At 46.5% G+C, this 23,710-nt stretch overlaps 1 protein-coding gene and 1 pseudogene across 4 annotated transcripts in view; both read left to right on the top strand.

The window, feature by feature from the left end:
* SPON1 (spondin 1) overlaps positions 1-23,710 on the top strand; it is a 460,458-nt gene that overhangs the window by 423,051 nt on the left and 13,697 nt on the right. For 3 of the 4 annotated variants that reach the window (XM_081545084.1, XM_081545085.1, XM_081545081.1), the window contains one exon: positions 16,469-16,533. The exons of the other annotated variant lie outside the window; for it this stretch is intronic. In XM_081545084.1, coding sequence (XP_081401210.1) covers positions 16,469-16,533 — 65 coding nt within the window. The remainder of the gene's footprint in view (positions 1-16,468; positions 16,534-23,710) is intronic. 4 annotated transcript variants of the gene reach the window in all.
* Positions 13,052-14,113, top strand: LOC145526371 (pyruvate dehydrogenase E1 component subunit beta, mitochondrial pseudogene; annotated as a pseudogene).

Below are 23,710 nucleotides of genomic sequence, written 5' to 3'. Positions count from 1 at the left end.
AGCACCTATATGCTCAGTTCAGTTCAGTTCAGTCGTGTCCAAATCTTTGCGACCCCATGGACTGCAGCACGCCAGGCTTCGCTGTCCATCACCAATTCCCAGAGCTTACTCATGTTCATAGAGTCGGTGATGCCATCCAACCTTCTCACCTGTGCCGTTTCGTTCTCCTTTTGCCTTCAATCTTTCCCAGCCTCAGGGTCTTTTCCAATGAGTCAGTTCTTTGCATCAGGCGGCCAAAGTATTGGAGTTTCAGCTTCAGCAACAGTCCTTCCAGTGAATATTCAGGGTTGATTTCCTTAAGGATGGACTGGTTGGATCTCTTGCAGTCCGAGGGACTCTCAAGAGTCTTCTCCAACACCACAGTTCAAAAGCATCAATTCTTCAGCGTTCAGCTTTCTTTATAGTCCATACATGACCACTGGAAAAACCACAGGTTTCACTAGACAGACCTTTGTTGGCAAAGTAACGTCTCTGCTTTTTAATATGCTGTCTAGTTTGGTCATAGCTTTTCTTCTGAGGAGCAAGCGTCTTTTAATTTCATGGCTGCGGTTACCATCTGCAGTGATTTTGGAGCCCAAGAAACTAAAGTCTCTCACTGTTTCCCCATCTATTTGCCATGAAGTGATGGACCTGGATGCCATGATCTTAGTGTTCTGAATGTTGAGCTTTAAGCCAACTTTTTCACTCTCCTCTTTCACGTTCATCAAGAGGCTCTTCAGTTCTTCTTTGCTTTCTGCCATAAGGGAGGTGTCCTCTGAATATCTGAGGTTATTGATATTTCTCCTGGCAATCTTGATTCCAGCTTGTGTTTCATCCAGCCTGGCATTTCACATGATGTACTCCGCATATAAGTTAAATAAGCAGGGTGACAATATACAGCCTTGACGTACTCCTTTTCCTATTTGGAACCAGTCTGTTTTTCCATGTCCACTTCTAACACGTCCAGTTGATTCTTGACCTGCATACAGATTTCTCAGGTGGCAGATCAGGTGATCTGGTATTCCCATCTCTTTAAGAATTTTCCACAGTTTCTTGTGATCCACACAGTCAAAGGCTTTGGCATAGTCAATAAAGAAGAAGTAGGTGTTTTTCTGGAACTCCATCGCTTTTCAATGATCCAATGGATGTTGGCAATTTGATCTCTGGTTCTGCTGCCTTTTCTAAATCCAGCTTGAACATCTGGAATTTCACGGTTCACGTACTGTTGAAGCCTGGCTTTGAGAATTTTGAGCATTACTTTGCTAGCATGTGAAATAAGTGCAACTGTGCGGTAGTTTGAATATTCTTTGGCATTGTCTTTCTTTGGGATTGGAATGAAAACTGACCTTTTCCAGTCCTGTGGCCACTGCTGAGTTTTCCAAATTTGCTGGCATATCGAGTGAAGCACTTTCACAGCATCATCTTTCAGGATTTGAAATAGATTAGCGAGAATTCTATCACCTCCACTAACTTGGTTCGTAGTGATGCTTCCTAAGGCCCACTTGACTTCGCACTTCAAGATGTCTGTGTCTAGGTGAGTGACCACACCATCGTGGTTATCTGGGTCACTAAGATGTTTGTTGTATAGTTCTTCTGTGTATTCTTGTCACCTCTTCTTAATATCTTCTGCTTCTGTTAGGTCCATACAATTTCTATCCTTTATTGTGCCCATCTTTGCATGAAATATTCCCTTGGCATCTCTAATTTTATTGAAGAGATCTCTAGTCTTTCCCATTCTATTGTTTTCCTCTATTTCTTTGCACTGATCACTGAGGAAGGCTTTCTTATCTCTCCTTGCTATTCTTTGGAACTCTACATTCAGGTGGGTATATTTTTCCTTTTCTCCTTTGCCTTTAGCGTCTCTTCTTTTCTCAGCTATTTGTAAGGCAGAAGCCTGTTGGCATTTCTTTTTCTTGGGGATGGTCTTGATCACTGCCTCCTGTACAATATCACAAAACTCCATCCATAGATCTTCAGGTACTCTCAGATCTAATCCCTTGAATCTGTTTGTCACTTCCACTGTATAATCATAAGGGATTTGATTTAGGTCATACCTGAATGGCCTGCTGGCTTTCCCTACTTTCTTTAATTTAAGTCTGAATTTGGCAATAAGGAGTTTGTGATCTGAGCCACAGTCTGCTCCTGGTCTTGTTTTTGCTGACTGTATAGAGCTTCTCCATCTTTGGCTGCAGGAGAAGACAATGGCACCCCACTCCAGTACTCTTGCCTAGAAAATCCCATGGACAGAAGAGCCTGGTAGGCTGCAGTCCATGGGGTCGCGAAGAGTCGGACATGACTGAGCGACTTCACTTTCACTTTTCACTTTCATGCATTGGAGAAGGAAATGGCAACCCACTCCAGTGTTCTTGCCTGGAGAATCCCAGGGACAGCGAGCCTGGTGGGCTTCCATCTATGGGGTCACGCAGAGTCAGACACAACTGAAGCGACGCAGCAGCAGCATCTTTGGCTGCAAAGAATATAATCAATCTGATTTCAGTATTGATATCTGGTGATGTCCATGTGTTGTCTTCTCTTGTGTTGTTGGAAGAGGGTGTTTGCTATGACCAGTGCGTTCTCCTGACAAAACTCTGTTAGACTTTGCCCTGCTTCGTTTTGTACTTCAAGGCTAAATATGCCTGTTACTCCAGGTATCTCTTGACTTCCTACTTTTGCATTCCAGTCTCTGGTGGAGGTGTGGGTCGGCAGTGGCCTGCTGCAGGGTCGGGGGCACTGATTGGGGCAGTGTGTGCACTCAACCTTTTGTAGGAGGTTGCCATTATCTTCATTACCTCCACCATAATTTGGCTTCAGGTCAAACAACAGGGAGGGAATATAGCCCCACCCATCAACAGAAAATTGGATTAAAGATTTACTGAGCATGGCCCTGCCCATCAGAACAAGACCCAGTTTCCCACTCAGTCCCTCCCATCAGGAAGCTTCCATAAGCCTCTTACCTTTATCCATCAGAGGGCAGACAGAATGAAAACCACAGTCACAGAAAACTAATCAAACTGATCACATGTACCACAGCCTTGTCTAACTCAATGAAACTATGAGCCATGCCCTATAGGGCTACCCAAGATGGATGGGTCATGATGGAGAGCTTTAACAAAATGTGGTCCACTGGAGAAGGGAATGGCAAACCTCTTCAGTATTACTGCGATGAGAAACCCATTAACAGTATAAAAAGGCAAAAAGATAGGACACTGAAAGGTGAACTCCTCAGGTCAGTAGGTTCCCAATATGCTACTGGAGATCAGTGGAGAAATAACCCCAGAAAGAATGAAGAGACGGAGTCAAAGCAAAAACAACACCCAATTGTGGATGTGACCAGTGATGGAAGTAACGTCCGATGCTGTAAAGAACAATATTGCATAGGAACCTGGAATGTTAGTTAGGTCCTTGAATCAAGGCAAATTGGAAGTGGTCAAACAGGAGATGGCAGGAGTGAACATCGACATTTTCGGAATCAGTGAACTAAAATGGACTGGAATGGGTGAATTTAACTCAGATGACCATTATATCTACTACTGTGGGCAAGAATCCCTTAGAAGAAATGGAGTAGCCCTCATAGTCAGCGAAAGAGTCTGAAATGCAGTCCTTGGATGCAATCTCAAAAATGACAGAATGACCTCTATTCACTTCCAAGGCAAACCATTCAGTATCACAGTAATCCAAGTCTATGCCCCAACTAGTAATGCTGAAGAAGCTGAAGTTGAACGGTTCTTTGACGACCCACAAGACCTTCTAGAACTAACACCTATACGCTAGTGACTTTCAAATTCACCTCCTGCCTGGACTGCTCCATTGAACCCCAGCCTCATGTATCCAACGGCCTACATGACACCTCCACTCAGAGTCATCCTTGACTCCCCTTTGTTTTACACCCCACATCCAATTCACCAGCGGATCCTGTTGCTTCTCCCTTTAAAATAATGTCTTGCATCTGACATCTTCCCACCCCTGCCATTACTCTCTCATGATCCCATGTCACCTGACTGGCCTCCCTGGGTCCTGCCTGCCCTCCTACCATTTACTCCGCCACCATAGTCAGCAGAATCCTCACTCTACTCAGACGCCCTGCAGCAGCATCCGAATCCCATAGCACTCACAAGGATGCCCCTAAGAACATCTGAGAGGGCAGTGAAGGCCAGAGGCTTCCTTTAGCTTGTCATTAATTAATTGTTTAATTAACTAATCCATTATTCATTCTTAATCATCCCCTGGATAGCTCCCCAGACCAGGCCAGCGCTGGGGACACAGAGGGGAACACAGTCCAGCCCCTGTCCTCATAATGGCTCCCAGGACTAGATGGGAACTGTCTTCAGAGTAAGGTAGGGAGGGGGAGACAGGGAAGAGGAGCAAGGGATGTCAAATGCTGCACCTTTGGCTTCCCTGGTGGCTCAGAGGGTAAAGCATCTGCCTGCAATGCGGGAGACAAGGGTTCGATCCCTGGGCCGGGAAGATCACCTAGAGAAGGAAATGGCAACTCACTCCAGTATTCTTGCCTAAAGAATCCCATGGTTGGAGGAGCCTGGTAGGCTACAGTCCATGGGGTCGCAAAGAGTCAGACACGACTGAGCAACTTCACTTTCACTTCACTTAATACACACCACTCCCCCACAAGATGCTCCCAGGGGCAGGGTTAGGGTCAAGGCCCTTACAGGTGCTTGCTTGGCTCTTCCTCCCTCCCTGGCTCCAGCCCGACTTCCTTGGAGCCCCTGCCTATTGGGAGCAGACAGCCCAGCTTAGCCTGCTCTCCCCTGGCTGATGTCAGAATCTTTCCTGGCCTGGCCCCTTTCTTACTTCTCTGCTCCAACCCCAGCACTAATGTTTGTCTAAGTGCTGGAGATAGGGCAGAAGGTGGGGAAGAGGGGCTGGGATGGGAAGCACAGACAGGCCGCATCTACCCCCTCAGCTCCCTGTTGAATCGGAGGAGAGGCAGACTTTCATAATCCTAAAGGATACATGAAAGTCCAAAAGGGAGGTTCAGCCCAGGATTGGCACTTTGGTCACCGAAGAACAAGCTGAATTGATACCTGTGGTAAGAGAGGCACACGGAAGTCTGGCCTCTCCCTCAGGTCATGGGGTGATGCCCGTCCTCAGAGCTTACACCTGCCAGAGACAGGTGTGGGTGCACGGGCAGTGGGCAGGCCCAGGCAGCTCTCTCTAATGGGCCCTTCCTCTCCTGCATCAGAAATGCCAAGCTGCTTTCACAAAACCATCTTGTGGGAAAATTATTATCTATGGGCATTATGCAATTTTCCCATCGGAATTACAGGCTGTGTTTGAAAAGAAATAAAAAGAAATTGAATTTGAAATACTTCTGTGAAACGACATCACCTTCTTGGGGGTCTGTTAATGGGCTTCAGATACCTTCTCTGGCTTTGAAATAGCTGATCAGACTTGTGATGGCAGAAGCTTCCGGGGTCCAAGGTGGGCTCTCGGCACTTATGGACAGTCAGCCCTGGTCACTGCGGTGTCCGTTGGAGGCAGACTCAGAGCCTTGAGGCTGACCGTGGGTCCTAAAGAGGTCCTATCCCTTCCTCTTCCTTTTATTAGTGCCAGGTCTGTGGTTGGCACTCTTCACAGCTCACCCAGTGCCCACCAGCTCAGAGCCCACATCCGTTGGTGTCACTTTACTCAGCTCTGGCTCCACACTGTGCCATAGCATCCTGGGACTCAAAAAGACACCAGACGTTTCCTCATCATAGCCTCTCATTCAAACAGCAAAGACTGGGACTTCTCTAGTGGTCCAGAGGTTAAGACTTCTCTTCCAATGGAGGGGATGTGGGTTCGATCCCTGGTTGAGGAACCAAGATCCCACTTGTCTTGTGCCCCCCCCCAAAAAAACAAAACAAACCCAAAAGAAAACAGAAACAATATTGTAACAAACTCAATGAAGACTTTAAAAGTGGTCCACATCAAAAAAAAAATCTTAAAACAGCAGCAAAGATTGATTGAACATACTCTAAACACTGATAGTACAGCAGTGAGTGAGCAGAACAGACAAAGCCATTGCCCACAGAAAATGCCTATTCTAGTAGGAGAAGATTGATGATAAAAAGTAAGAAAGCCAAATGCATAGGGTACTGTGTGCGTTAAGTCACTTCAGTCACAGCAAACTCTTTGCAACCCTATGGATTGTAGCCTGCCAGGCTCCTCTGTCCATGGGGATTCTCCAGGCAAGAATACTGGAGTGGGTTGCCATGCCTTCCTCTAGGGGATCTTAGTATACCAGATGGTGACAAATGTTATGGAGAAAAGACAATCAGATAAAGTGAGAGCAGTGTGCCAGGTTGAGGAAGGGGCAGGGAATTGCTATTTTGAATAGTGTGGTCAGCAGAGGCCTCACTGAGAAGGTGACATTTGAGCAAAGACCTGGAGGAGGCAGAGGAATGAGTGCTCTGGTATCTAAGAGGACATCTCCCCAGGCTCAGGGAACTGCAAGTGTGACTAGCATGTCTGAGGAGATGTCCAGGTGGCTGGAGCAAAGTAAGCAAGAGGGGGAGTAATAAAGAGGAAGCTAGTGAGGTAACAGGGAGGCAGAGCAGATCATGAGGGGCCATGGCCAAGGTCCCCATTTCCTGTGCAATGTGACACCGTTAGAGGATTTTGACCAGAGAAACGGCATGATGCGGCTACCGCGTGAAAAGAGCCTGGAGGAGGGTGAGGGAAGAGGCAGAGAGACCAGCCAGGAAGCAGTTGCAACACATTTAATCCCAGCTAATGATGATGCCACGTGGCTGGGACCAAGATGGTGCCAGGGACACAGGGAGGTACAATCCAGCCCCTGCTCCAACAGTGGTGACACACAGTCGTTGGCTCAAAAATGCATTTTAGAAGTGCAGTTGACAGATGTGCTGAAGGATCGGATGAGGAGTGAGAGAAGCATCAAGGTTGATAAACTAGAAGGATGGCATTGCCATTTAATGCAATGTTTACAATGAGAGAAGCCAGATTTGGGAAGGAGGGCATCTTTCCTGGTGGCTCAGACAGTACAGGATATGCCTGCAATGCAGGAGACCTGGGTTTGCTGCCTGGGTGGGGAAGATCTTCTGGAGAAGGGAATGGCTACCCACTCCAGTACTCTTGCCTAGAGAATCCCATGGACAGAGGAGCCTGGTGGGCTATTGTCCACAGGGTCACAAAAGAGTTAGACACAACTGAGTGACTAAGTACACAGGTTTGAGGAGGGAAAGATCAGGAACTTGGTTTCAGACACACTGAATTTGAGATACCAATTCAACATCCAGATGAAAGTGTCAGGCAGTTGGTATACAAGCTGGAGTTCGGAGGCAGGGATGAGGTGAAGATGACAGTTTAGGAGCCTTCAGTATATGTATAACTCATATTTTAAGGCATGGGACAAGAGAAATCGCTAAGGCAGTGTGGATAGAAAAGAGAAGAGCGCTGAGAGCTTGAATCCAGGGAGACTTCAGTGTTTGGAGAAAAATGAAGAGGGTCAGCACAGGAGGCTGAGAAGGAATGAGGTGAGGAGAATGAAGAGGCAGCAGGTGCTAGACCAGAAAGTGTTTCAAGGCAGAGGGAGTGACCGGCTGTGTCAGATGGTCATGGAAGCTACAAGCTGGGCACTGACCTTTGGCAGGGAGAGAGGTCTCACTTACTTCCTGTGAGAAAGGGGGACCATTTGCCTGCCTTCCTCAGAGGACTATGGTACGGCCCACAGAAGACCACGGGCAAACTGTAGAGCACCGCTGAATGTGAGCTGTCTGTTTTTATTTATGACCCACTAAACCCAGAACCTGTTGAAATGATGGGAGGACGTGATAGGCACAATTGATTTTAAAGATGCTTCTGGCTCCATTATCGCCTCATAAAAAGGCTCATTTCCTGCTGCTCCTCATGAGGACACTCATGCAAGGATGAAAAAGTCCCCCTCAGAGGTGGAAGCCATCAGGACTGATATTTTTTATGGGTGGTTAGTGGAAGTTGTGGGAAAGGGTAGAAGCAAATAATGGAACCAGACACTGCTCACTGGGTCTTTATGCAAGATGACAGGTACCGCCCTTCCAGAGGGAATCGGGTGACCCTGTGCCTCACAGCAAGGGCTCTGTGGAGAAAACTGTCAACCAGGGGCAGCCACGGTCTCACTGAAAAACAAGCAAAATGGGGGTGGGGGGGAGGTGAGAGGGAGCTGGAGAGGAGGAATCATGAGGGGAAGTGGAAAGAGCATAAGCTTTGGAGTCAGGCACGTCTGTATAGGAACCATGATTACTGGACGGTCTTTACAAGTCACTTGACCTCCCTGGCCCTCAGTTTCCTCATCTGCAGAAGGAAATGGTGGCAATTCCCAAAGGTTTTCCTAAGAAGCAAGCTGATAAATGGGGAAACGCCTTTAGGGTCATTGGCTTCCCTTCCCTTTAGTAGCAGCAGTGTCTCTCCAACTCAGGGACCCTGTCCTCTCCCCTCTTTGTCAGCATTAACATGAACAGCATTGTGAAAATGTTTGAGAATCCTTCCTCCTCCTCTTCCGCCCCCACCCATGAGGCTGCAATTTTCAGAACTGAGGGTATGCTAGGACATGCTCTGAAGGACAGCAGAAGCACTGTGGGGGTGAGGAGAGGGACGAATGTGGGGAAGCAAGGGGCAGGTGTGGGGTCTCTTTCAAGAGAGCCTCACCTTCCTGCCCCCTCCACCTGGGTTCACAGACTGACAAACGTGGTCTCCAGAAAGGCTGAGGTTTGAACTTTAGACCTGCCATTGACTAACCTGTACCTAATTTGGCCAAAGAAATGTGTTTCTGAAGATTAAAAAGTATATACCTTCCTTGCGGATGTGTTCTAAGAATTTAAGGAGATACTGCATGCTAAGTTGCTTCAGTCATGTCTGACTCTTTGCGACCCCATAGACAGTAGCCTGCTGGGCTCCACTGTCCATGAGATTCTCCAGGCATGAATACTGGACTGGGTTGCCATTTCCTTCTCCAGGGAGCAAGATACTAGATATCAGGTAATTAGCATGGTGTGGGTATTCATTGGAAGGACCGATGTTGAAGCTGAAACTCCAATACTTTGGCCACCTGATGCGAAGAGCTGACTCATTTGAAAAGACCCTGATGCTAGGAAAGATTGAGGGCAGGAGGAGAAGGGGATGACAGAGGATGAGATGGCTGGATGGCATCACCGACTCGATGGACATGGGTTTGGGTGGACTCTGGGAGTTGGTGATGGACAGGGAGGCCTGGCGTGCTACGGTTCATGGGGTCGCAAAGAGTCGGACACGACAGAGTGACTGAACTGAACTGAACTAGCACCTAGAAACTAGATTACTGTGGTCATTGTTGTTTCTACTTGTTTCAGTTCCTTATCCTCTGTGATCATGGATTGCATCCCATTTCTCTTCTTGCTGATCTAGGGCAGGACCTGCGATGGTGAGGAAGTTTAGCCTCAGTGCTGCCGGAGCATAGAGGGCCTTAGAATGAAGAAGCAGGTTGTAATTCAAGACTGGGAGACAAAGGCAAAAGATAGGAGCCAGGAAGGTATAGGAACAGAGAGGAGGTGATGAGTGAGGCAAGGCGGAGGGGACAGCCTTGCCTGTTACTGTGAGCACAGCTGAGATGACCGAGCTTTCCTGCCTCTAGAGCTGTCTCTGGAGAGCATGGAGGGTCAGTGCGGGGTAAGGTTTGTTCAGACAAACCTGCCCTGGCCCCCAGACTCATGTTCTGCCTCTCTGCTCTGCTCAGACTTGATATTTCTTGATATCCACGTGATTTCTGCCTCTGACCTGTCCCAGACCTGTTTCCACACCACACAAACCCCCCTTTCTCCAAACCTGACCTCAGCCCCTGGCCTGATTTAGGCTGTGTGATTCCCATTTGGTTCATGCAAATGGAAGTGTGAGTACAGCTGTAAGACCATCACAATATGTTTACAAAAGCAAAATGAAAGAACACATCCCTGTGACGGAGGACATGAGTACCTGTCCTTTCTTGGAGGACTTTTATTTTAATTGGCATAGTTCTGGGAAAGTGCTAATATCATGCAGATGAGGTGTGAACTGTGAGTGCCCTGAAATACTTTGTTTGAAAACGGTCCTGTGGGAGATGGATAAGGGCTATAAGGATTCTTGAAAGATCCTTTCTGGGCCTTAGAGACTTGTTAAAGGAGTTTTTCATTTAAGTCTGAAGTTTGGATTGCTTGCTCTGAATTTAGGTCCTTCAATCTTCAGAATGTAAAATACCTGGTGCCCCAATGCCCTCATCCAAGGCTCACCCAGCTACATGAACCTTTAAATAAGGGGATATTCTCCTGAGGCTTCATGGCTTTGCAGCTGTCACTGGGTATTCCATTCTCTGTACTCAAACAGTACAAATCAGTTCTAATACCAGCTTGGCCTAAATGTGAATAAGAATAGGGACTTACCTTGTGGTCCAGTGGCTAAGACTTCTCACTACCAATGCAGGGGACCCAGGTTTGATCCCTGATCTGGGAACTAGATCCTGCATGTTGCAGCTAAGACCCAGTGCAGCCAAATAAATAAAAATAAATATTTTTTAACTAAATAAAGAATTAGAATAGTAACTAGTATTGATGCTAATACAGGCACAGGACTAGCACATTACTTGAATTATGTCATTTTGTCCCCCTAATAACACTATGCAGCAGATACACTTTTTAACTCAACATTTCAGAGATGAGAAAGCTAAAGGAAGTCAGAGTCTCACTAAAGGACACAGAGCTAGTCATGGTACAGTCAGGGTTTGAATTCAGGTATAATAACTAGAGCTTATGTTCAAAACCACGCTACTTTCCTGCCTGCTGGATTAGTAAAGATGAAAAAGATTGATAGTATCCAGTGTGCCCAAAGTTGTAAAAACATTGGCACACACACATTCTTGAAGAAGTATCAGTTGGTACAGACATTTGGAGAACAGTTTGGTAGGTGCCACCAAAATTGTCAATTTGCTTCATTGTTTGGTCATTCTTGGAAATTTATGACATAGGAACTTATAAGTAAAGAAATACATTCACAAGTGTTCAGTAGAGCATCATTTATAGAAACAAATATCCACCAATAATGCCAGGTAAATAAGAAACACCAATACAGTATACTAACGCATATATATGGAATTTGAAAGATGGTAATGATAACCCTATATGCGAGACAGAATAAGAGACACAGATGCATAGAACAGTCTTATGGACTCTGAGGGAGAAGGTGAGGGTGGGACGTTCTGGGAGAATAGCACTGAAACATGTATATTATCATATGTGAAACAGAACACCATTCCATGTTCGATGCATGAGACAAATGCTCAGGGCCGGGGCAATGGGATGACCCAGAGGGATGGGATGGGGAGGGAGGTGGGTGGGGGGTCCAGGAAGGGGAACACATGTAAACCCATGGCTGATTCGTGTCAATGTATGGCAAAAACTATTACAATATTGTAAATTAATTAGCCCCCAACTAAAATAAATAAATAAATTTATTAAAAAAAAAAAAAAAGAAAAAAAAGAACATCCATGCTATAGAATTTTACCCATACATCAAAAAAAAAAAAAAAAAATGGTGTGGCTTTGCTTTTTCACCAATTTACTAAGTATCCACAGCACTTGGATTTGGCCATGAACAGGCCAAACTCTCTCCAATCCTGAAGAGCTTTGGTTCTAGTTTAAGAAAAATATTTAAGGACTTCCCTGGTGGCCCAGTAGCTAAGACTCTGCATTCCCGATGCAGGGAGCCCAGGTTCGATCCCTGGTCAGGGAAATAGATCTCGTATGCCACAACTAAGACCAGGTGCAGCAAAATAAATAAATGAAATAAATCTTTTGTTAAAAAAAGAAAAATACTTAGTTTCTCAAATACGTTTTTCCAGACAGTTCCTGTGCTCTTATTTCATTGGATAACACAAACAATCATGCAGATGGTATGTAACCATGAGATGAAACAATTGACAGGAAGAAGCTGTTCTAAGGCCTGCACACATGGACAACCATCCTTGGAGCCTCCATGGCTCTAAAAGATACAGATGGAATGCCAGTACCATAAATAAACACTAATGGAGATCCTCAACAATTTCTGAGTTATATGCTACAAAGGCAAAATCAATATGTCATTAGTTGCCACTTGACAACCAAGGTTTCATTGTAATACAAGGTATGTCTGCAGGGCCGGCTAGCTAACCTAGTGGCCCCTTAACTCCACCCACATTGATTTTTTTTTTTTAATTTTTATTTATTTGGTTGCACTGGGTCTTCCTGACTGCACGTGGGCTTTCTCTAGTTGTGGGGAGCGAGGGCTGCTCATCGTTGCTGTGCGCAGGCTTCTCATTGCGGTGGCTTCTCGTTGCAGAGCACAGGCTATAGGTGTGAGGGCTTCAGTTGTTGTAGCTTGTGGGCCCTGGAGCACACAGGCTCTAGTAGTTGTAGAGCATGGGCTTAGTTGCTCCGCAGCATGTGGGATCTTCCCAGACCAAGGGTTAAACCCAAGTCCCCTGCACTGGCAGGCAGATTCTTATCCACTGCACCACCAGGAAAGTCCCTGCTTTTTTTAGTAAAGTATTTCTTCAAGGGCAAAAGGACTGTCATCAGACAGTATCTCATGACTTGGATCTCATGCTTGGATTTCTTTTTTCTTAGTCTTGACCTGGTTTACCCTAATTTGAGGATCTCAAACGCTCTCAAAATCAACAAAAGGAAAGCTCTGATGCCATAGGTACCAACAGAGAAGTTTTTCATGATATGATAGTAAGGGGAAAATATAAAAATCATGGTGCAGAATGAGATTTCAATATGATGCAGTTTTTGTGGGAAAGGTTGTATCTAATGTTCATGCACACACACACATGTTGTACCTAAGTATAGTAAAAGATCTGGGGTGGTATGTACCACACTGTAACATTCTGGAGAGGGAGGTAGCAGAAGGCAGGATAGATGCAAGAGTGGAGTGCTCAGCATTTACACTGTGCTTCTGTGATGCTAAATTTTCCCACAAAAAGCATGTATTATTCTGAAATTAAAAATCAAAGAAAAAAACTAGATGATGCAGGCCATGTAGGCAAAACTTGGGAATTAAGAAATCACTGTGGATTTGGCAGCAGGTAGAGGACATGGTCAGGGTGGCTGTGGTCGCTGGGTTGGTGTGGAGACTCCTTGAGCAGGTTGCTGGTGTGCTAAAGAGGCGGTTCCCCTGGACCACACTGGCCACACTGTATGTGACAGCTCATGAGGCTATAAATCAAGGTATGGAGGAGGAGATGGAAACAGCTAGGAAGGTATTTCTACTTGGGGAAGAAGTTTCCCTGTACGATGGGGTTAGTTGAGGCCTGTGGAAAAAATTTGGAAGTAAGAGGTTCATAGATACTCCCATATCAGAGTTGGGTTTTGCTGGAATTGCTGTAGGTGCAGATCTGGCTGGGTTAAGGCCCATTTGTGAATTTATGCCCTTCAGTTTCTCTGTGCAAGCCATTTACCAGGTTATAAACTCAAGACCCATTACACATCAGGAGGCCTTCAGCCAGTGCCATTAGTCTTCAGGAGCCCAGTGGTGCCCCAGCTCACAATGCCCAATACTCACAGTGCTTTGCTGCCTGGTATGGGCACTTCCCAGGCTTAAAGGTGGTCAGTCCTTGGAATTTTGAGGATGCAAAAGGACGTATTAAATATGCCATTCAGGGTAAGTCCATTGGTGGTGCTGGAGGTGAACTGATGTATAAAGTTCCTTTTGAACTTCCCCAGAAGCTCAGTCAAAAGATTATCTGATCCCTATAGGAAAAGCCAAAATAGAAAGGCAAGGTACACATGCAACCATAGTTTCTCATTCAAGACCTGTCAGCCACTGCTTAGAAGCTCAATGGTGCTATCTAAAGAGGGACTTGAATATGAGCTGATAAATTTGCAAACCATCACACCAATGGACATTGAAACAATAGAAACCAGTGTCATGAAGACCAGTCACCTTGTTATTGTGGAAGAAGGCTGGTCACAGTTGGCAGTAGGAGCTGAAATCTGTGCCAGGGTGATGGAGGGGCCTGTGTTCAATTTCCTGGATGCTTCTACAGTTTGTGTCACCGCCACTGATGTCCCTGTGCCTTATGCAGATTCTAGAAGACAACTCTATACCTCAGGTTAAAGACTTCATATTTGCAATAAAGAGAACACTAAATATCTAGTTTGGACTTGAATTTCAGCTCATTGGGATTTACTTAAAATACTTGCTGACACTTCATCTGGACTGTCCTGTAAGACCTTCTGATTTGTAAAATTATCTCTAAAAGCAACAACAGATGTTTTTGTACTGGGAAGAAGTTTAAATGTGTTTGTGGAGAAGCTCTCCACTCTCCTGCCTAAGTTCTATGCTCTTTTGGTCTGCTACAAGCAGCCAAGTTCTCTGAATAAGATTCACGTACAATTTTACCCTCTCGCTAGAAGGACAAGGTTTAAATGTGGCAGAGTCCTGATGAAAGATATATCCAAAAAAGGATGTAAAAATACATCCTTTTAAATGTAAAAATAAAAGAATACAATCTACATTTACTGTTAGACTGTTTTGATGAGGAATAAAGGAATTCCTATTTTAAAAGAAAAAGGAAGTCAGCATGGAAGTTATGGGGAGCTGTTGCAGGGTTTAGGCAGGCAGTGAATGTGGTCAGTTTTGCACCAGTGTGGAGGGTAGTCTGGGGAAAAGTAAGAAGATGCTGGAGCTGGGGCAACCAGTGAGGAGACTGTGGAAGGACTTAAGAGATGCTAAGACTGTGAACACAGTGGATCTTGGAGCCTGGCAACTGTGAGGGGGTGAGAGGTGAAGAGATGCAGGCAGCTGAGGGATGTGCTCAGTGGGGCTGCTGGAGAAACAGCCATATTCTGGGGGCAGCTGAAGAATTCAGTGTGAGACACAGACTAGCTGAACACAGGAAACCCCGGTCATGGGGTCCAGCTCGGGCCTTCAGGAGACGGGTCGCCTCTCACACGTGACTTCACGTCGGGCAGTTTCCCTCGGTCACTCAGCATGTGTGTCTTAGGAGTGAGAGAGATACAGTGTCAACAAACAAACAATCTCCCAGGAGAAGTGTCAAATGCTCTGTTGGAACTTGGAAATGCTCTCCCTGCAGACCTGTGAGTGTGGGGATGTTTATATATCCACAGAATGTTTCTTCTGACCAAAAGGGGGGACCCCCCTCCCCAGGGAAGCTTGAGCTCGGAGCAGGCTTCGAGCTTCTGGAGAGAGGGGGTACCCTGGGGGCCTCACCCACCCAGTGGGTGCCCAAGCCGAGCTGAGTTACTGTCCCCTCTAAGGCATCTCCCACCCACCGCCCCCACCCCTTCCGTGGCTGTGGACTAGGTGCTCCAAACCAGAGGCTCTTTATAATCTTTGGGCCTGAGCCTGGAGGCACCTCTGACCTCCTCATTGTATACAGTTCCCTTGAGGCTATGGGATTTTCTGGGCAAGGTACCCACCAACTAAGGAGAAGTTCACCAATTCATTCCAAATATGTGCTAGGTACCTACTGCCAGGAACAACTCCAAGGACTGGGGCAGAGCTGTGGGCCAGCGCAGCCAGTCTCCACCCTCCTGAAACTCAAAGACTGTTCAGTCGGCATCAAAGCTCTTCCTGCCCCTGCTGGTGACATTCTGGGCTTTTCTGTACAGCGTGGACAGTGCTGTCTGAGCAGTGCTGGGCCCCGGGCCAGGGGGAAGGCAGGTTCTGGGATCAGCTGAATCTGCTCTGGGGGAACCTCCACCAGAGCTGAACTTGCGCACCTATGGAAGCTTACGCCTTGAAACATATGGAAACCCCCAGCCCCAATGTGTTATTGAAAATAAAAACCCAAATCAACCTCGAAGTGAAGCTAAGCAAGATTAACAACATTCTGATTTTTCTCCCCCACGTTGGTGATTAAGGCTTTCCTTCCCAATGTTAATTACCAGATTCTTCCTCCAAAAATTCTCTTAGGTTCTCAAGCTTTAAGGGTGCCCTACACCACTGCCCAAAGCAAAATAGAGCAGGATAACATGAGTGGCCCAGGAGCGTGGGGCTCAGTCTTCTCTTTGCCCTCCTTGTCCAAGGGAGTGTGATCCAGTGTGTGTAGTCTTGACAGTAGGAGAGGCTGTGGGGGTGACACTCCTCGGGGTTAGGTGTGGTTGGAGCAGACCCTAGTCAGCGCCTGGACACAGAGACCATAAGCGGCCCTCCAGTCTGGACACAGTGTGGAGGTCTGGCCATCCCAGGTGGGGGGCAGGTCAGAGCCTGGCTCCCCTGGGGGAGGATCTGAGATGGAAACCTGAGGTATGGCTCAGTGGGGCTGTTGGTGTTTAGCACACACCAGGTACCCTGGACATAGCCCCATCTTGCAGGACTGCCAAGACTCCAGGGTGCCCCCACCCTGGGGCAGGCTGTCTCCACACCTGGGTAAGTAGAGACTCTGCAGCAGGTGAGGGTGTGGGGTGGACAACGTCACCATGTCAAAGTCATCTTGTTCCCTGAGCCCAGCTCTCCTCACTAAATACCTGTGGTCCTTTTTTTACAGAGTGATGAGGTCCTCACCGTCATCAAAGCCAAAGCTCAGTGGCCAGCCTGGCAGCCTCTCAACGTGTAAGTAGCACAGGGCCCTGTCCAGCCCCAGTCCTGGCCTTGTACTTGGAGCTGCCCAGCTAGTGGCCACCACATGCCAGTCATATCGTACAAGTCAGTACTGCCTCTTAGGTGAGGTGCACTGCCCACTGCCCATGGATAGAGTATCAAGTATTTCCACTCCTCGGGGAATGCAGGCTTGGTATCCATGTCCCCCATGGCTTTAACACCATAGAGTACCCAGACATTGGAGGTGTTAAGAACATAGTTAACTATAAGACATTAGGGGGAGAATTCTGCGCTGAGATATAAAATTGAGGGTCACCAAGGTATGGGAAACAATCAACACCAAGGACATGGATGACAGAGAGAGCTGGAGAAGCAGAGTCAAGGGCTTGGAATGGAGTCCCAAGGGAGCTCTAATGATTAATGCTGAGGAAGACTTGCCTGCAAAGGAAGCAAAAACAGAGTAGCAAGGAGATTAGGGAAGGAAGCTCGGTATCAGGGAAACCAAGGAAAGAAAGCACTCAAGGAGAGAGCGGGGTATTCCCTGGTGGTCCAGTGGTTAGGACTCTACGTTTTCACTGCCGAGGGTGAGGGTTCATCCTCTGGTTGGGGAACTAAGATCCTGCAAGCCTTGCAGTGTGGCCAAGCAAAAAAAAAAAAAACAGAGAGAGAGTGACCAGCTGTGTCCAGGGTAGCTAAGAGATCAAGGAAGGTTGGAGCTGCACAATGCCCATTGGATTTATCAACATCATCAGTGACCTTACTGGAAATCCTTTCTGCTGAGTAATAGGGAGAGGGGACACAGCCTGGAACAGGGTGAAATGTGAACAGAAGGTGAGGTTATGGAATCAGTGAGTGCAGACAACTCTTCTGTGAAGTTTGCTGTGAAAGAAGAGAGACTGGGCAGGAGGTCCAAGAGAATGAAAGAATCAATGGAGCTTTTTTTAAAATTTAAGATGGGGGAGACTTACTGAAAACTTGAAAAAAATATTTGGGAGCACCTTCTCACCCTTCACCTATCCCTCCTGAGACTTCCTGAGACCCTAGTGAAACAGGATTGATCCATGGCAAACACTGATTTCCCAAACTCCCAAAGTCTCTGCCCTCAGTGCTACCAGCTTGTTAAGGGAAAGGAATTTTCCTTTGGTTTTCCCATACCCCAGTCTCCCCGTTCCTCTTCCAAATCTCATTAGGAAGTCAAATTAGGAAGCCTACATGCAGCAAGTTTTGCTTTGCAGAAACAGTCGTGCCCCTCCTTGTGAGCCTGCTCGATTGAGGTTAATGGGATTCCAGCCTCCCTCAGGCCAGTGGAAAGCCAGGGTGACCTACTTTGTGAGGTCCTGCCCGGCAAAACTGACTTGTTTTTCAATGATCTTCATCTTTATCCCCAGGACCACTTCTCAAAGGACAGCCATGAATGAACAAATTAGCTGCTGACTTGTTTAGCTCAATAAATCAAGCTTCAGCTCCAAAAGCCCAGAGCACAGGTAGAGACAGGAAAGACAAATTCTGAGCAAAACGCACATCCTTCACAAGTTCCTCCTGTGCCGGCGTAGAAAATGCCCAGCTTTCCTACAAATCAGTGCTGAATTTTCACCACCCAGTTCCTCCAGTTTAATCTGTTAGGAATTACTGAATCTTTTAAAAATACTTTTTATTCCCTTTCTTATAATGTATCCTGTAAATCATCCCCTTAATTATTCCCGGCCATTCTGTTTAATTAACATGTGTTTAGACAGATCTGTTTGTGAGAAAAATGAGAGGTTAAATAGAGACGTGGTCATCACCCTTTCCAAAAAGCATGCCTCTGGAGGATCTGTGCCCCCTTACTCATTTCAGTCATGGTTCCCAGGGGGCCAGATGCATCTTTCTCTCAAATCAGGGCTGGAAGTTTCAGAGCCCTCCAGTCTCCTGGAGAACCTACCCAGGTCCATTGATTTCTCAGGATTGTAAAAAAAAAGACTGGCTTTGAACCTGAGAAGCTAACAGTAGATCTAAATGAGCCAGGTGGACCCAGAGCCCTAGATGGCTCCAGGTTATAAACAGTTTTCCAAGGTAGAAACCTCACTGAAACATTTCTCCATCCACAGAACTTCAACTTAGTGAATGACTCTGGCGCCACCTAGTGTCAAGATTGAGTTTCTGCAACTTTGAAAGCTCTGTATTGGAGATTATTTGAAAGGAACAGAAGGGACAAAAGGCGACTTGAGTCTCGCTGATTGTTGTTGTTCAGTCGCTGAGTCTGATCAGACTCTTTGTGACCCCATGGACTGCAGCACTCCAGGATCCTCTGTCCTTCACTGTCTCCTGGAGTTTGTTCAAATTCACGTCCATTGAGTTGGTGATGCTATCTAACTATCTCATCCTCTGCCGCTCTGGTCTCCTTTTGCCTTCAATCTTTCCTAGCATCATGGTCTTTTCCAATAAATCAGCTCTTTGCATCAGGTGGCCAAGTATCAAAGCTTCAGCTTCAGCAACAATCCTTCCAATGAATATTCAAGGTTGATTTCCTTTAGAATTGACTGGTTTGATCTCCTTGCAATCCAAGGGACTCTCAAGAGTCTTCTCCAGCACCACAGTTCGAAAGCACCAATTCTTCAGCGAGAGTCTAACTGATACTCTGTATCGGATCGGTATAGTAAGTCTAGATTGGTATAGAAAGACCATAATGATCCTTAACTGCCTCTTTTCTTTCGTTGTGTCTTTGAAAGTTTTGTTTAGAAAAGCTGAATGAGAAGGAAATCCACATTTACCAAGTCATAGTATAATGCCAGTCATGATGACAAGCAGTTTCCTCACTAAAAGCCCTGGAGTGGGTCTGAGGATGCTCCCATTTTGCAGATTAGTAACTGCAAAGGCAAGTGAAGTCAAAGCTGCTGCCACATCCAGCGGTTTCTTCCAGTTCCCTTTGTTCACCCCCACACCACACTGCCTCTCTGAATGTAAAAAGACAAAACATACCTCCATGCGTTCATTTTGTCTTCATTTTCCTGGTATGAGTTATCCGTTTATAACTTTCCCTGACCTGTTAGAATCGTCAGGCTCTGTCCTTACAGATTTAGAAACAGCTCTTTACATACTATGCCCATGCTCGGTGGCTCAGTCGTGTCCCACTCTCTGCGACCCCATGGACTGTAGCCCGCCAGGCTCCTCTGTCCATGCAATTCTCCAGGCAAGGATACTGGAGTGGAGTGCCATTCCCTTCTCCAGGGGATCTTCCTGACCCAGGGATCAAACCCACATCCCCTGCATTGGCAGGCAGATTCTTTACCACTGCACCACCTGGGAAGTCTGTACATACTATAGATATTAATATTTGTCAGTCACACTAGAGGGAGACATTTTTTTGCCAGCACGTCATTCTTCAGTTCTATTTCAACACTGTTGTTTCCATTATGTAGATGTTTTTAGTTGGTATATTATTCAATTAGTTACTTTTGTGATTGCTTTTATAGTTTCAAAGCTGAAAAAATTAATGTTTCTCTAACAGATCAGAACACTTGACTTCTTTCCTATGATCTGGTTGTTTTCTACTTAACCCTGAGTTTTTGCTGTTTGGGGGAATTTGATGTGTGTGATATTAGATGTGAATCCTATATATTTTTAAACTGCAGTTAAGTTATCCCAACCCCACTTGCTGCACGATCTTTCCTCTCCCTCAGTTGTGTATGAGTCCTTATCTAAAGTTTCTGGAATCTTCACTCCGGGCCACTGATTTGTATTTCTGTTTTTATATTTTATATTTAGATTTCATTTCTTTATTTTTGGCTGCGCTGTGTCTTTGTTGCTGCATGCAGGCTTTCTCTGTTCGCAGTGTGCAGGCTTCTCGTTGAGGTGGCTTCTCTTGTTACGGAGAACGGGCTCTAGGGTCCACGGGCTCTGTAGTTGTGGCACACAGGCATGAGGAATCTTCCCGGACCAGAGATCGAACTTGTGCCCCTTACACTGGCAGGCAGATTCTTAACCACTGGACCGGCAGGGAAGTCTTTCTTATCCTGAATATTATACCATTTTGATTATCATACTTTATAATATATCTGATACATAGTATGGCCAGGACAATGCTCTTTGCCAGAAAAGTGATAAAAATTTAAATCCCAGATAGAAAAATAAGATCAAATTAACAAAACACTATGTATGGGAAGACATGGAATATAAGAAAAGATGAATAAGAATTTTTATTATGAATTAAAGAATTCCAATCATACCTAGCATTTCCTAAAGAAAACTCACATATATTTTTATCATTTCATTATTTTAAACAGCATTTTTAATTATAAAAGTAATAAATACTTAGAGGTAATTTTAAAATTAGATCTGAAGGCCAAAGCAAGTGCAAGAGCTCTATATTCATTTCCTAGATTAACTCATTTATTTCAAAAAACATTTGAGGAGAACCTACTGCATGCCAAGTTCTAGATTAGGCACTGGGATATAGCTGTAAACAGGACAAAAATGGTTCTTACTCTTTTGGAATCAACAGGACAGGTAGAAATCAAAGAAGAAACTCCAAGGAAAGAGTGAGTTCAACATGCTCTGGGAAGGTACACCAGGGGTCCTAAGCAATTCGAGGTGAGGACAGGAAACATTTCCTCCAGAGCATGTCATGTAAGCAGGATGTAACTGAAGATATTAGAAAACCGTTCCCAGATTTTTAGACAAAGGATTCAAACTTACCATATTACTCAATTAGCATATTACTGGGTGTTTCGTGCAGGGATTGGTTGCCCCAGAACTTCCTATCCCTTGAAACTTACCAAGGTCTGGAGGATACCTCACTCAGGTTACAGATCCGGCTAAAATGCACCAGCAGAAAATGATTTGTGTACACCTTGTACAACACAGAAGGTTCTCAGATGGTTACATCCTTTAGCTGGGCAGAGTATCAGGGTAGTGTGTCGGGTGAGGTTTGGTTTGTGTTGGCTTGGTTTCTCCAGCTCTGGATTTCTGGGCAGAGCTGTTTTGGTCCTCTTGGGCTGTCATGATGTAGTGTCATCCATGGGGCACAGGATATGAAAGACTCATCCACCCACAATCACATGCTCAGGGACATGGGAAGCTAACAGGTGTAGTGGTTGGTCACTATGAAAATGGAAGAGGAGCCTTCCTCCGAGGCACTGCTGGACTCCTGAGGGGTCGAGATCCAAGCAGTCTCATTCTGCCCACATGCCCATGCTTTCTGCCAGGCAGACCCCAGACTGTGTCCTGTTAATCCCTAAGTGAGCGATACCACAGCTCCCCAGACTGCAATTCTTATAGAAGCCAAGTCTTTAAAGAAGCTGCTCAGGCAGTGACCTACCTGCCAGAAAATGCATGCATGGGAAAAGGAAATGAGGTCCCGCAATTTGTGCCTAACTAAATAGCAGACTGTGTAAGTGGGGCTTCAGCAGTCTATAAAGGCTTCCTAACATAGCATCCTCTTTGAGCCTCACAGCATCACGGCAGGTGGGTAATGTCACAGGAGGAAACTGAGGCTAGAAGAGTGAGTGAGTGAGTTAATCTAGTAAGTAGTGGAACTCGTCATCACACATCCACTTGTTCAGCTGGCCCACTGGACACCTGGTACTGGGATTCCTGCCTTCAAGGGGCTCCTAGTCTAGTGGGGGCGAGCAAACAGTGAGGAAGAGATTACAACCAAAGGGTACAGCTGAGACCTACTCAGAGTGTGTGGAAATACAGACCAAGGGTACTGGCCTCAGTGCAGGGGATCAGAACAGCTCCTGGAAGAGGTGACTCAGAACCTGAGGCTTGGAAGATGAGTAGACCAGTGAGTCTCAAATTTGAGGCACATCAGAATCACTGAGAGGATTATTAAAACAAAATGCTGGGTCCTACCCTCCCCCCTCTAAGAGTCTCTAAGTAAATCTGGGGTGAGGCCCAGTTATCTGCATTTCTAACAAGTTCTTACACCAATGCTGCTGGTCCCAGACCACGCTCTAAGGACCACCGAAGAGGAGCTTTCCCGGCAGAGGCAAGTGCACATGAGACCTGATGCCAAAGCCAGGCTCAGGCCAGGTTCTTCCTCCACTCGGGTGCCTCCCCTCAACCTAGACTGGCATCAGGCTAAAGTGTGAAGTGCATTCAGGAAGGCCCCCCTCCCCTGGCCTCTATTTTCTCATCTCCATCTGACCCTTCAATGCTGCTTCACTCATAGTAACACTTTGGCAGGTGCCAGGCACTGGGCTAGGGACCGGATGTGAGTTCTCATTAAACATTCATAATAACCCTTTGGGGTAGATATTAGGGGGAATCCCCATTCTGTAGATTGGGTCACTGATGCACAGAAAGGTTTGGTCATTTCAAGGATACACAGCTCTAAGAGGTTGTGTGGGGTGTGCACCCAGGTTTCCCGCCTTCTCTGCTCCTTGTCTGATCCCATCCGGCTTGCCCAAGGGACCCAGTTCCACCGAGCCCACCAGGCCTGGAGTCATCACTTTCAGGGGACAGGTGAGAGCAGCCAGAAACAGCTGGTCCCAAACAGAGCAGCATAGGGATGCCCCAAACAGCTGCCAGCCAGACTGAATAGACGAGCTGGTCCCCAGCCAAGGATTCCCCACGATCGGCAGCCTGGGAGGTGGGGGAGAGTCAGGCAGAGCTGCCTTCACACCGTGCCCTCACCAGCTGCGTCTCTGAGCTCATTAACTTCTGTATGCTTTCTTTTCTACAAAATGAGATAATAAATTCCAACCCCACAGGAGTGTCAAGAGGGGAAAATAAAGTAGCGTAGCTGTGCCACCAAGTGTGTGCTGAGTGAGAACAGCTCTCCCACCGTGCTTCTTGGTCTCATCCAGCTCTGGCCACTCCTAGGACCCCTTCTTGGGAATATGAGGGGATGGTGGTTGAAGAACTGCCTCTCATGGCTTGGGGGTCGTCAGCCAAAGGCCTTTGGCTCTATAGCTGGGTCCTTGCTCACCCACTGGAGGAAACAGCCTGGGGACCAGCTGTGAGGTGATGGGTGAGCTCTGGTGCCAGGGCAGCACCCTGCTCTAAGCAGCCTCTGGAGGGCAATGAGGCAGCAGGCTGGGGAGATGCCCCCTGATGGCACAACGTAGCTCTAGAGAGTGAAAGTGGAGGGAACCTAGAAAGTGATGATGAAAAGAACACGGACCTCGAACTGAGATTGACTTGGGTTGTGGTCTCCGTTCTGCCACTTTGCGACTTTGGACAGGCCACATAACAAAACACTCTGAAC

The sequence above is a fragment of the Giraffa tippelskirchi genome, chromosome 11, assembly GCF_054371585.1.
Source record: "Giraffa tippelskirchi isolate mGirTip1 chromosome 11, T2T-mGirTip1v1.2.pri, whole genome shotgun sequence".
Taxonomy (NCBI): Eukaryota; Metazoa; Chordata; class Mammalia; order Artiodactyla; family Giraffidae; genus Giraffa; species Giraffa tippelskirchi.
Note: the sequence above shows the minus strand (reverse complement) of the source record. Positions and strands in the feature narration are given on the sequence as shown.